The 13,789-nt window shown below is 44.4% G+C and overlaps 1 protein-coding gene across 2 annotated transcripts in view; it reads left to right on the top strand.

Annotated features, from left to right (window-relative positions):
• The window catches only part of ATR (ATR serine/threonine kinase), a 488,241-nt gene that overhangs the window by 363,350 nt on the left and 111,102 nt on the right, over window positions 1–13,789 (top strand). For both annotated transcript variants that reach the window (XM_069213920.1, XM_069213921.1), the window contains exons 34-36: window positions 1,129–1,288; window positions 3,844–4,023; window positions 4,141–4,283. In XM_069213920.1, the coding sequence (XP_069070021.1) occupies window positions 1,129–1,288; window positions 3,844–4,023; window positions 4,141–4,283 (483 nt within the window). The remainder of the gene's footprint in view (window positions 1–1,128; window positions 1,289–3,843; window positions 4,024–4,140; window positions 4,284–13,789) is intronic.

The raw sequence follows: 13,789 nt of genomic DNA on the forward strand, positions 1-13,789 counted from the left end.
TACGTGTTTGGAAAGGTTAAGAGGACATCAAGGATGTTGGGTATTTTGGAAGAAACCCTCTCAGCTTTAGAATTCAGATCCAGAATGACTAACATTGCAAGGCCTCCTCTGGGTCTACCGTGGGTAGAAGGAGAAGCAGTGACAAAAAATGTAGCACAACCATTCATGTAAAAACACACTTGAGCATCCCAAGTCTTTTAAAGACATACAATATCATAGTTGGTCACCATCTTAGTGCATCCCTCTTCAGAGACTACTGTGTACCCCCCACTATGTTATAACTGACCACCTTAAGATTATTATTATAGCCGTTATTACTGTTTTTGTCTTTAATCATTCTGTGAGGTAACCTTGTTCAGGAAATCCCATAAGATTGAATTTGCCTTTTAGGTCAGGCAAAACCATTCATCGTTTAAATGAGTTATTCACGTCTTATGATCATTGGCTTTATTAACAATCTCTGGTGCATATGATTTCATAGCCTGTCCCTCATGATTTACATATCTTTAGTGTAAAAATGGATTGAGGATATTACAAAGGTTTCTGCCTGTGCCCACGTCAGGTGATATCTGAATTGGGTACCATGTAAGGGATTAATGTTATGATCCTATACATAAGAGTGCCATCTGAAGCTGCTCGGCGCCCTCAGGAAACAGGATTCAGTGGTTGGATAAAAAAATGATGGCTCTTATTATGAAATTGGCTGAAAAATATGGGAGACAGGGCTAACTTATTAATACAATAAACACAAGACGCTTTTGTTGTATTTGGATCTCTGACAACGAAGCAACGAATAATCAGCAGAAACAGTGTTTTAACAGGTGTCTACCACATCCATGATACCAAAAAGCTACTAGTGACATCGCCATTAATTACTGAGAGATGTGCAACAATACTAGGTCACCTTCAGTATTATTTACAAGAGATGTATGCAGTTGTGTAAAAAAAAAAAAAAAACTGGTAACCTGATTGTGTGTATTTTTTCACTCCACACATTTACAGCCCACTTGCAAATGATAAGCTAAGTGTTTTTTGGAGTGAAAGAATGGTTCTTGGATTGAGTGTTGCATTGTAAATACTCTCTGCTTCTTAATCTCATAATTCTTATATTGAAAAAAATCATTACAGGCCAGATTACTTGGACTTGGTTGGCGAATGTTGGTTGCAGAGTGCAAGGGTGGCTCGGAAAGCAGGACATCACCAGACTGCATACAATGCTCTCCTAAATGCGGGGGAATCTAGACTGGCGGAACTTTATGTAGAAAGGGCAAAGTGGTTATGGTCTAAGGTAAGCAATGCATGCCGCAGTTGAAGTTTATTATGCATTTTCAGGTCATATGAAAACCCTGCATTTCAAAGTGTAAAAGAAAGGCTATAAACTTGTATTGAGATTGATCATTCAAATCAAGTGAACTTCAATAAAAGTGAATGTTAGGAGAAAGGCAAGAGGAACCAGTCAGATTTATAACTAATCCCAAGCACACCCTCCATTTACTAAACAGCAAGTATTCCACAGCCATTTAATTATGAAATGATTGAGTGCTATGCTATGAGTCTCTCCTTTTGTGTGTACTGCATGACCAAATATCCCATTCGAACAACTGGATCCTTTTTGCCTCCCACCTCGAGAGGCATTCTATGTACAAGCATTCATCTAAAACCAAGAAAGCTGTGGCTTGTGATGAGTTCCACTGAGGAGATTGAATAATAATAATGGTGTTAAGGTCTCTTCAATTTGTTAAATGGGTGATGAATTCATCTCACCTTGTGGCCACGTAGAGAACCTGAAATTACTCAAACTTGTAGTTATTTGCTTTGTAAAGCACTAGCTTGTAATGTATTGCCACTATGTAATGCTGCTACAAACTTAGTAGCAGGTCTTAAAAATAACCTATCCCCCATTTAGTTTATACCACGAATCAAAGTTTTGGGTGGAGGATTTTCAAATGTAGCAATTTCCTTTTTTTTAAAAAAATGTAAAAAAAAGTTTTAAAAAGCTCGGGGAGAAATTGGTATAGGGGTAAAAGTGTGACTTCGAAATTCACTAAAAGGGCACACGTAAAGTGCAGTATGCTTACGAATTAAAACCACTGAAATTCACAAGTTATGATTTGCTCCGCAACCCATAATTCACATAAGTCAAACAAACCATAACTCGCACACCAGATGCAAAGCTTTTCTCCGCACAATCAGTAACAACACCTAAAGGCACAAAGTTAATTAAATATCAACACATACTCAAGTCACTAAATAAAAGTCCATTCGTAGTCACCTCTTTCATGTTGTTAAGGGACAATGTGAAAAGTAATCTGATCTCTAAGATTGTTTATGATATTTGTAATTACATCTATCACGTCAAGTAAGGTAATAAACCTTGCATTTTGTGTGCAAGGTATGGTTAACATGGCTGTTGTGCGAGCTATGGATTGCAGAGCTAACAATAATTTTCTAATTTTATTGATTTTTCATTTCTGATTCGTAAACATAATTGCACTTTTTTTTTTTTTAAACACGATTTTGAGGTCAAAAAGAAAATGTGATTTTATGAATAAAGTACAGTATATTAAAAAAAGTTGCAATATATGGCAAGACAATATAGTGGTAGTCGATGTGAAGGTGAAAATAATGCCACACTTACCTTTTGTGAGATATCAACTTCCGATGTTTTAGGAGTGATGTAGTGACATGCAAGTCAGGAATAGGCAGTAAAATCAAGACGGTTGTAGTATTCTGTGTTTTTTTAGACCAGGCGGGACTAGACATTTGTTTTTAGGTCATTCCAGTCTCGTACTTATACAGCACCAGCGTTATGTGCTCCAAAGAAAGATAAAATTACATGTTCCTCTATTATCGTGCGCTTCTGCACCAGAATGCTTTAATTGTAGTGGAATCTCATCATGAGCCATTGATCATACATTGACTAACATTCTTTGCCCTGAAGAAAGACAAAATAACCTTTTTTTAAATTATTAATTACTTTTCCAAACTAAATAACAACCACATAAGTGTAAATCATTTGACTCCTGGTTCTGTTCAGTGATCCATTGGTATCATTATTAAAGAATAAATTACATGTTTCCCCATGATCATGTGTTTCTTTATCTCATGTCAATTATTATGCTAGCTGTTCATGAGCTGTTGATCTCCTATTTACAGACTGTATATTATGGCATGCTGTAATCCTCCAAGGGTGGTGTTCCAATTTCTACTTTGTTAATGATTGGATCATGCCCTAAACCTTCCTGAGAGAAAAGTAAACACCATATGGCCTACTCTTCAGTTTCTTAGCCTGTGAGACAATCTCCATACTTTCGGGGTTGCAAGTTATTGTTTCCTGCAGAGTCTTGGATTCATCAGTGTTATGTACACAGCAGAATCCTAGTTTTATATTGTGAATGCCACCTGATAGTTCTCCATTTCCTACTCAACTGCTAAGGAAAGTTGACTTCTGGCCCGGTTGCTCTTGTCCTTTCTTTTGCTGATGTTATCCTGTATTTTGATGAATCCACTTTCTTGGGTGGGGATAAAACATTGACAATGGGTTTTACGTAGTTAAGGGCTAGAGCACAGAGAGTAGCTGCAAAGTTTCTGGATGACTTCACTGGTATGTTATAGTGTAGTTTACTATCAAATTCCTCAAAGTATTTCAATATGATTGGCAGTCCACTTGCCCACCCACTCATTTTGGATCTGGATCTTACACTGACTGTCATTGTGCATCCTTCTGCTGAGATAGGCAAAGAGGTCGTTTTTACTTGATGCTCTTCCAAATTATCTGAATGACAAAATGAGTGCCAATTGTGCCTGAGTTTTGACTGGTGAAGTTTTGTTCTTGTTTTTCAGGGTGAAGTGCATCAGGCCCTCATTGTTCTCCAAAAGGGAGTTGAGTTGTGTTTCCCGGAAAACGGAGCACCAACGGACAGTAAAAGCCAGCTGATCCATGGACGCGCAATGCTACTGGTTGGTCGCTTCATGGAAGAAACAGCCAACTTTGAGAGCAATGCAGTGATGAAAAAGTATAAAGTGAGTACAGTGATTGAAAGAGAGGGTTTGGGTTGTGTTTGTAATGCATAACACCGCTATTAATGGAAGGCATGTGCCAGTTTTGGGTGAGTCGTATTGTTATCTTGTTGATTTCAGGATGTCACTGCCCTGCTGCCAGAGTGGGAGGATGGCCATTTCTACCTTGCCAAATATTATGATAAACTGATGCCTATGGTGACAGACAACAAGATGGAGAAGCAAGGAGACCTTATCAGATACATTGTTCTTCATTTTGGGAGGTGAGCCAGGATTATTTAGAATCTTTGTCCAAAATAGTATTTTTTTTATTCTAACATAGATAACAGTATCTATGAAACAACCTTTCTACATGCAATAATTTCTCAAACGTATTTTTTTTGTGAAATTGTTTTTGTCAAGTACACTGGCATAATTGTGGCCTGGGCCTTTAATGTGCAACTCAATTGACTTGAATGATGTTTCTGAAAAGTATTAAATATATTTTCTTGATGAATACTTGTTTAGAGACAACAGGTAACTGACGATTTGTCTCTAAGCAAGCATCTTTTCCTTTCTTCTCAATTTATCTCCTTTTGATCTCTGCCATAAAAACTGTCTTTAGGTTTCACTTGAAAGATACATTAGCACCATCCATACTAAATGTGTTCCGATTGGGGGAGAGAAAAAACTGAGAGGACTTGCAAATGTGAACAGAATGCCATTCTTTTGATTTCTATTCCAACAGTTTCATACTGGCTTATCTGATAGAGATTTCTAGCCATAGATTCCTTGCCTCAGCATAATCTCCAGGTATCAGACTTGAGGTGGACATTTTTGACCAGTACCCCTGCTTGCCAGTAGGTGGCATCATTCGGCTCAGCGTCATTCATGGTACGCCAGAAGTGGCTTGCACGGTACCTATGTAGGTGCCACCCTGGTAGGCTGATATCAGTTCTATCTTTTCTGTGCCACATAGCACTGATACAGTCAGAGCTACCCTCAGTAGTTTTTTTTTACTGTTTTTTTATTTTTTATGTCAACACTTTTTAAGAGTTTTTCTCCCCTTGTGTGATAGGATGTCTCCTAAGAAACCAGCTGGTTTCAAACCAAGTGGCGACTGTCACAGAGAGACCCACACTTGGTCTGCTTTTGCTGCTTGGAGAGACCACAACTCCAAGACCTGCGAGGGTTGCCATACCATGCATCCTAAGGGGCTGAGTTAGCGATCCCTCAAGTTCCTCGCCACCTGATGTCTGTTGACTCTGCGACACTCAAGATCTCGGTTATGCGGAAGGTCTCAAGACCATTCGCTAAGCTGCACATGGCAACCATAGCCTCATTCAGAGTTGTTGGGTAAGTCGATAGAAAATCGAAGAAGTCAAAGCAATCTTTTACTTCGCTGCGCCCATCAAAGTCTTCTGACGAGGCATAGGAACATCTGTATTCCAGACCTTGCGCTTCAGTGGAGCCCGAGTCACTGTCTGCCCCAGGCTCCCCTGACTTTCCTGGAGCCAGAGCGACCCTCCGCCCAGCTTAAATAATTTTATGAGGCAATGCCTCCCATATGTGGGTGGTCCTCCCCCTCTGTAGTGCCTTTGAGCCCCACGGGCTGGGGAGGGCACCCCACTGAACCATCCAAAGCCATTTCTGGCACTGACCGGGACCATGCTCTCCATATCCGAGCAAGTGCCTTTTACAATTGACAGGCCTGGAGAATGACATGGATGGGAGAGGTCTGAGGACCCTTATTGCTACCAGCATCCCGTAGATGAGAATTAGGACAACTGGTATGGGGAACTGGCAGAGGCTACTGGGTTAGACACCTCACCTGACACTGGACTGGTCTCTCCTACTAAAATGTCTTGGACCTTCAGCTTCCCATAGTGGCAGGCAAGACAAGCGTCTTGACAGAGGTGCTTCAGCTGGGAATCGTCCCTTCTGAACCCTTACTCCCCTTTAATGAACAACCTACTTGTGGCCTTGACCAAGCCCTGTTAATGGGCTCCTGTGCATAGGACAATTGCCAACCACCATCACCCACTCCTGGGAACCCCAGATTTTTTACCCACCACCCTAGCCCAGAGAGCTTGGTGGTCCATGCCGCCATCTTTAGAATCAATTCTGGCACGATCCCACCACTACACCGGATAGGAAATTCAAGAGGCTGGAAACCTTTGGCAAGACAATGTTCCCTTCTGCCAGCCTTGCACTGCGATAGTCAAATACCATGTGCCCTGGGGGGCGATACTGCCATATGAAATAGACGCAGCAAAGTGCACCATACAATATGGACTGGACACTACTGACTCACTAGGTAGAGCAATTTCATAATCAGTGTCCTTGCTGTGCCTCACCTGGCTGAGAACCACTAGCTATTCAGGGGATTTCCATGCCTCGCTCATGGACATGCCCTATTATGGCTTTCACCTCTTTGGATCAAAAGTGGACTCAGCGCTGGAGTGCTTTAAGAACAGAATAGCTACGGCCATGTCCTTGGCTTTAACTGTGGCCCCTTGTTAACCCTAGTCTGCCTTCCTCCCCTTTTGTGGTACACAGATGGAGCCTCCAACCACGTCCATACCCTCCATGCCACCATGGCCAACAGGCTTCCCAGCCTTTTCGAGGACACGGGCCCCATAAACCAAATGGGACAAGTAGCAAGTGGTTGGGCCAGTTTACCACCCCCAGCAGTCAGTAACATCGGATTTTGCAAATTACCCAAAGGGGCTGCTTACGCCTCTTTGTGACTACCCCTCCACCCATGCCACCCACTTATAACTGCTTGATGGAGGACCACTTCTCCTTGCTCCATCAGGAAGTGCTGGCTCTCTTGGCCAGGGGAGCCATAGAGAGGGTGCCAGCATCAGAAGTAGATCGTAGTTGCTATTCCCGCTACTTTCTGGTGTCCAACAATGACGGAGACCTTCATCGTGTCCTAGAACTGCTCCTTCTCAATTTGTTCCTGAAAAAGGAGAAATTCAGAATGCTTATGCTTGCTCAACTTCTGTCTGCCCTGGTCCTCGAAGACTGGATGGTAGCGTTGGACTTGTAGGACGCATATTTCCCCACACACCTCCCCCGTCCTGCCCGCCCACTGATGCCAATGGTGGAACGAGAGCACATTTTCAATTTGCTGTGCTCCCCTTCGGCCTTACCATCACCCCTCAGGTGTTCACCAAAGTGATGGTGTGGTTGCAGTACATCGCCTGAGGTTGGGGGTTCCAGTCTTCCCCTACCATGATGGTTAGCTGTTGCAGGCAGGTTCTCCCCAGGCAGTCATCTCTGGAGTATGGGGAACCTCCAGCAGTTGCTGGGGATTATTATCAAAATGCCAAAGTCACAACTGACTCCCTTTCAGACGCTTCCTTTCATCTGCGCTGTTCTGGCCATAGTGCAGTTTTGGGTCTATCCTCCAGAGTGCCTAGTCCAGTGATATTCAGGTTATGATACTGATGTTTCAGCCTCTATCTTGAATTTGGTTGAGACTGATCCTGAGGTCATTGGCCTCATGGCCTTCTGCATCTTGCTAGTAACACATGCCCTTTGATGTACACGGGATGTGCAGTGGGACCTGAAATCCCAGTCAGTGCAACACCAGGGGAATCTCTCTGATATGGTCATGATCTTGGAGGAAACTGTAAAGAATCTCCATTGAAGGCTAACAAACCGTAATTAGGTCAGTGGCAGACCAGCTTTCCTTTCCCCCACCCAGAGCTCACTGTAGTTACAGATATGTTACTTCTGGGATGAGGCAGCCATCTGGGAGAGGTGGAGACCAGAGGACTCTGGTCTCCCACGGAGTTCTGGCTCCACATCAACCAGTTAGAGCTTTGGGTGGTTCACTTTACATCAAAAGCCTTAAATGTATTCCTTTGATCAAGGGAAGGCTGGTGCAGGTGTTAACGGACAACACCACCGCTATGTCATACTGCAACAAACAGGGCAGATGAGGTTGTGGACCCTTTGTCAAGAGTAGCTGCCTCTCTGGACATGGCTGAAACACTAGTGCATTTCCCTGGTGGTTTGACACCTGGTGGGCTCGCTAAATGCCAGGGCTAGCAAACTTAGCCGAAGATGCCTAGCAGATCATGAATCGCATCTCCATCCAGAGCTGGTGTAGGGGCTATTTCAGCAGTAGGGAGAGCCTTGGTTACATCTGTTCGCCACCGCTGACAACACGCAATGTCAGCAGTTTTGCACACTGGAGTTTCCAAGGTGACTCTCGCTTGGATATGCTTTTCATCTCAAGTGGAGCTCTGGGCTCCTGAACACTTTTTTGCCAATACCACTCGTGCCCAGAGTCCTCAAGAAGATCAGGAATGAGCTGGTCCAAGTTAATATTGAGGCTCCGGATTGGGCACAGAGAGTCTGGTATCCTGAGCTGTTCGGTCCTCCAATCAGGCTGCCTCTTCAAGAGGATCTTCTGTTGCAGGATCCGGGGAGGGTTCTGCACCCAAACCTGCGCACCCTTCACCTTCATGTGTGGAGATTGAGCAAAGACAGTTGGCAGCTTTCGACCTTCCTCCCGAAGTCTATGTTGTTCTTCTGGCAGGTAGGCATCCCTCCACCAGATTGGTATGCACTTGCCATTGGAATACGTTTGTGACATGGTGTGCTTCCCACAACTTCGACCCCCCTCCTTTCGTCACCTCTTTCCGAAGTTCTTATGTTTGCTCTGTCGTTAGCTCTGGGCACAAGTAAAGGTTATCTGTCAGCCAGTTCAGTATTTTTCTGGGTGCTGAACCAACTTTCTTTATTTAAGTCACCTCTTGTGGCTAGGTTTCTTATAGACAGCACCTTTTCTTCCAGGCCATTCATCATGCCCAGTGGGATCTGAATCTTGTTCTCACTTTCTTGATGTTTATACCCTTTGAGCTGCTGCATGATTGCCCTCTTAGGCTATTACTCGTCAAAACTGTATGTTCGATGGCATCTGTCGCTGTAGATACACATGTTCTGCAATAGCTCGCCATCTGGTGTTGGGTCGGAGTGTTACAAGTTGTTTTTCTTCGAAGAAGTGTTTTCGAGTCACGGGACCGAGTGACTCCTCCTTCTGTGCTCATTGCGCATGGGCGTCGACTCCATCTTCGATTGTTTTCTTTCCGCCATCGGGTTCGGACGTGTTCATGTCGCTCCGAGTTTCGGAACGGAAAGATAGCTGAAAACGGAAGATTTTCGACGGTATCGTTGCGATCCGGTTCGAGATAAACACACACGACGACGCATTGAACATCGAAGCGCTTCGGTGCCCTTCGGGGTAGATTTCGGCACACCGTCGGGGCCTAGTCGGCCCGACCGCGTGGAGAACAACGCCGATGGAACGGACCCCGTTTCGATTCTGCCCTGAATGCCACAACAAATATCCTTATACGGACCAACACTCTGTCTGTAACCTGTGCCTGTCACCCGAGCACAGCGAAGAATCCTGTGAGGCCTGTCGGGCGTTCCGGTCCCGAAAAACTCTGCGCGACCGTCGAGCGAGAAGACTGCAGATGGCGTCCACGCCAAAGGAGCATCGACAGTTCGAGACAGAAGAGGAACAGGAGGAATCCTTTTCCATCCAGGATTCAGACTCCGACGAACTCGACAATACAAAAACTGTGAGTAAGACGTCGAGATCAGAACTTAAAAAAGGCAAAAAGGCCCAGGGGACGCCACTGCCAACCGGCCATGGCTCAACCCAAATTACCGGTGACCAACAATCGGCACCGAAAAAGGCCCATTCAGTGTCGAGATCGTCCGACTCCGGTCGAGACACCGGCACGCAGCCTCCTCGGGACCGAGAGAGTGCTAAAGAGAAGCATCGACACCGAGAGTTCGGTGTCGACACGGATCGACGCTGAGACAGTGGCGCTGAAGACCATAGAGGCCAAGATTTTTCGGCACAAAAGAAGAGGAAGGTTACCTCGGAGCCGAAAAGACAAACAACAGGGTTTTCGGAGCCGAAAAAAGCACCAACAGACCCAGTTTCAGGCTCCTATACTGAAGAGCATTCTATGTCTTCACAAATGAAAAAACACAGATTCGAACAGGAACTGCAATCCACTGAAGTGGATCACACGCAAAAGCGTATCTTTATTCAGCAGGAGACAGGGAAGATCAGTACCCTTCCACCTGTCAAAAGAAAGAGAACACTTCAGTTTATAGCACTAGAGGCCCCTCAGCAACAAACAGCAAAGAAGGTAACACCTCCTCCCTCGCCTCCACCTGTAACTCCGGCTTCGCCAACTTACACCCCGTCACATTCGCCATCTCACACCGCCATGAGCCACGATGACCAAGATCAAGACGCGTGGGACTTGTACGATGCACCAGTGTCTGATAACAGCCCAGACACATACCCAACTAGGCCATCACCACCTGAGGACAGCACAGCCTATTCACAAGTGGTGGCTAGAGCAGCACAGTTCCATAATGTGGAACTACACTCTGAACAAGTAGAGGATGACTTTTTATTTAACACCCTCTCCTCCACCCACAGCTCCTACCAAAGCCTGCCTATGCTCCCAGGCATGCTACGCCATGCAAAGGAGATCTTCAAGGAACCAGTTAAAAGTAGGGCAGTAACGCCTAGAGTGGACAAAAAGTATAAGGCGCCTCCTACGGACCCTGTATTCATCACCTCTCAGCTGCCACCAGACTCTGTGGTGGTAGGGGCTGCCAGAAAACGGGCAAATTCACACACTTCTGGGGATGCACCTCCCCCAGATAAAGAAAGCAGAAAGTTCGATGCAGCCGGGAAGAGGGTCGCTGTCCAAGCAGCAAACCAGTGGCGCATCGCAAACTCACAAGCGCTGCTAGCGCGATACGACAGAGCCCACTGGGATGAGATGCAGCATCTCATTGAACATCTCCCAAAAGATCTACAAAAAAGAGCAAAACAGGTTGTTGAGGAGGGTCAAAACATTTCCAACAATCAAATACGCTCCTCTATGGATGCAGCAGACACAGCCGCAAGGACCATTAATACGTCGGTTACCATCCGTAGGCACGCATGGCTCAGAACGTCTGGATACAAGCCAGAAATTCAGCAGGCAGTACTTAACATGCCAGTAAACGAAAAACTTCTGTTCGGTCCGGAGGTCGACACAGCCATAGAAAAGCTCAAAAAGGACACTGACACTGCCAAGGCCATGGGCGCTCTCTACTCCCCGCAGAGCAGAGGATCTTATACCACCTTCCGCAAAACACCTTTTAGAGGAGGGTTTCGGGGTCAGGCCACACAAGCTAGTACCTCACAGTCCGCACCGTCCACCTACCAGGGACAGTACAGGGGAGGCTTTCGGGGCCAGTATAGAGGAGGGCAATTCCCTAGGAATAGAGGAAGATTTCAAAGCCCCAAAACCACTACCAACAAGCAGTGACTCACACGTCACTCACCCCCCCCACACAACACCAGTGGGGGGAAGGATAAGTCAATATTACTAAGCATGGGAGGAAATAACTACAGACACAAGAGTCCTAGCAATTATCCAACATGGTTATTGCATAGAATTCCTGCAATTCCCTCCAGACATACCACCAAAATCACAAAATTTATCAAAACACCATTCACAGCTTCTAGAGATAGAAGTTCAAGCACTACTGCAAAAAAATGCAATAGAATTAGTACCAAGCACACAAATAAACACAGGAGTTTATTCACTGTACTTTTTGATACCAAAAAAGGACAAAACACTGAGACCAATTCTAGACCTCAGAGTAGTAAACAAATTCATCAAATCAGACCACTTTCACATGGTCACACTACAAGAAGTGTTACCATTGCTCAAAAAACACAACTACATGACAACCCTAGACCTCAAAGACGCATATTTCCATATACCAATACATCAATCACACAGAAAATATCTAAGGTTTGTATTCAAAGGAATACATTACCAATTCAAAGTATTGCCTTTTGGTTTAACAACCGCTCCAAGAGTATTCACAAAATGCCTAGCAGTAGTCGCTGCACACATCAGAAGGCAGCAAATACATGTATTCCCGTATCTAGATGACTGGCTAATCAAAACCACTTCGCTCACACAATGCTCAAACCACACAAATCAAGTCATACAAACCCTCTACAAACTAGGGTTCACCGTCAACTTTGCAAAATCCAACATTCAGCCAAGCAAAGTACAGCAATATCTAGGAGCCATAATAGACACGACAAAAGGAGTAGCAACGCCAACTCCACAAAGAATTCACAATTTCAACAGAGTCATTCAACACGTCTCCAAATCAGACAATACAAGCAAAAACAATACTACAGCTCCTAGGCATGATGTCCTCATGCATAGCCATTGTCCCAAACGCAAGACTGCACATGAGGCCCTTACAACAGTGCCTAGCCTCACAGTGGTCTCAAGCACAGGGTCACCTTCTAGATCTGGTGTTAATAGACCGCCAAACTTACCTCTCGCTTCTATGGTGGAACAGTATAAATTTAAACAAAGGGCGGCCTTTCCAAGACCCAGTGCCACAGTACGTAATAACAACAGATGCTTCCATGACAGGGTGGGGAGCACATCTGAATCAACACAACATAAGAGGACAATGGGACATACATCAAACAAAACTGCATATAAATCATCTAGAATTATTAGCAGTTTTTCAAGCACTAAAAGCTTTCCAACCAATCATAATCCACAAATACATCCTTGTCAAAACAGACAACATGACAACGATGTATTATCTAAACAAACAAGGAGGAACACATTCAACGCAGTTAAGCTTATTAGCTCAAAACATATGGAAGTGGGCAATCCACCATCAAATTCGTCTAATAGCACAGTTTATTCCAGGGATCCAGAATCAACTGGCAGACAATCTCTCTCGAGATCACCAGCAAGTCCACAAATGGGAAATCCACCCACAAATTCTAAACACCTACTTCACACTCTGGGGAACACCTCAAATAGACTTATTTGCAACAAAAGAGAACGCAAAATGCCAAAACTTCGCGTCCAGATACCCACACAAGCAATCCCAAGGCAATGCCCTATGGATGAACTGGTCAGGAATATTTGCTTACGCTTTTCCTCCTCTCCCTCTCCTTCCTTACCTAGTAAACAAATTGAGTCAAAACAAACTCAAACTCATTTTAATAGCACCAACGTGGGCAAGACAACCCTGGTACACAACACTGCTAGATCTCTCTGTAGTACCCCACATCAAACTGCCCAACAAACCAGATCTGTTAACGCAACACAACCAACAGATCAGACACCCAGATCCAGCATCGCTGAATCTAGCAATCTGGCTCCTGAAATCCTAGAATTCGGACACTTACAACTTAGCCAAGAGTGTATGGAAGTCATAAAGCAGGCCAGAAGGCCATCCACTAGACACTGCTACGCAAGTAAGTGGAAAAGATTTGTTTGTTACTGCCATCATAATCAGATACAACCACTACACGCAACTCCAAAACATATAGTAAATTACTTGCTCCATTTACAAAAAGCAAAGCTAGCCTTCTCTTCTAAAAAAATACACCTTGCAGCAATATCTGCATACCTGCAGACTACCTATTCAACTTCCTTGTATAGGATACCAGTCATCAAAGCATTCATAGAAGGTCTTAAAAGAATTATACCACCAAGAACACCACCTGTTCCTTCATGGAACCTAAACGTGGTCCTAACAAGACTCATGGGCCCACCTTTCGAACCCATGCACTCTTGCAGAATACAATTCCTAACCTGGAAAGTTGCCTTTCTCATCGCCATTACATCTCTAAGAAGAGTAAGTGAAATTCAAGCGTTCACAACACAAGAACCTTTTATACAAATACATAAAAATA

Source organism: Pleurodeles waltl, chromosome 11, assembly GCF_031143425.1.
Source record: "Pleurodeles waltl isolate 20211129_DDA chromosome 11, aPleWal1.hap1.20221129, whole genome shotgun sequence".
Classification (NCBI taxonomy): Eukaryota; Metazoa; Chordata; class Amphibia; order Caudata; family Salamandridae; genus Pleurodeles; species Pleurodeles waltl.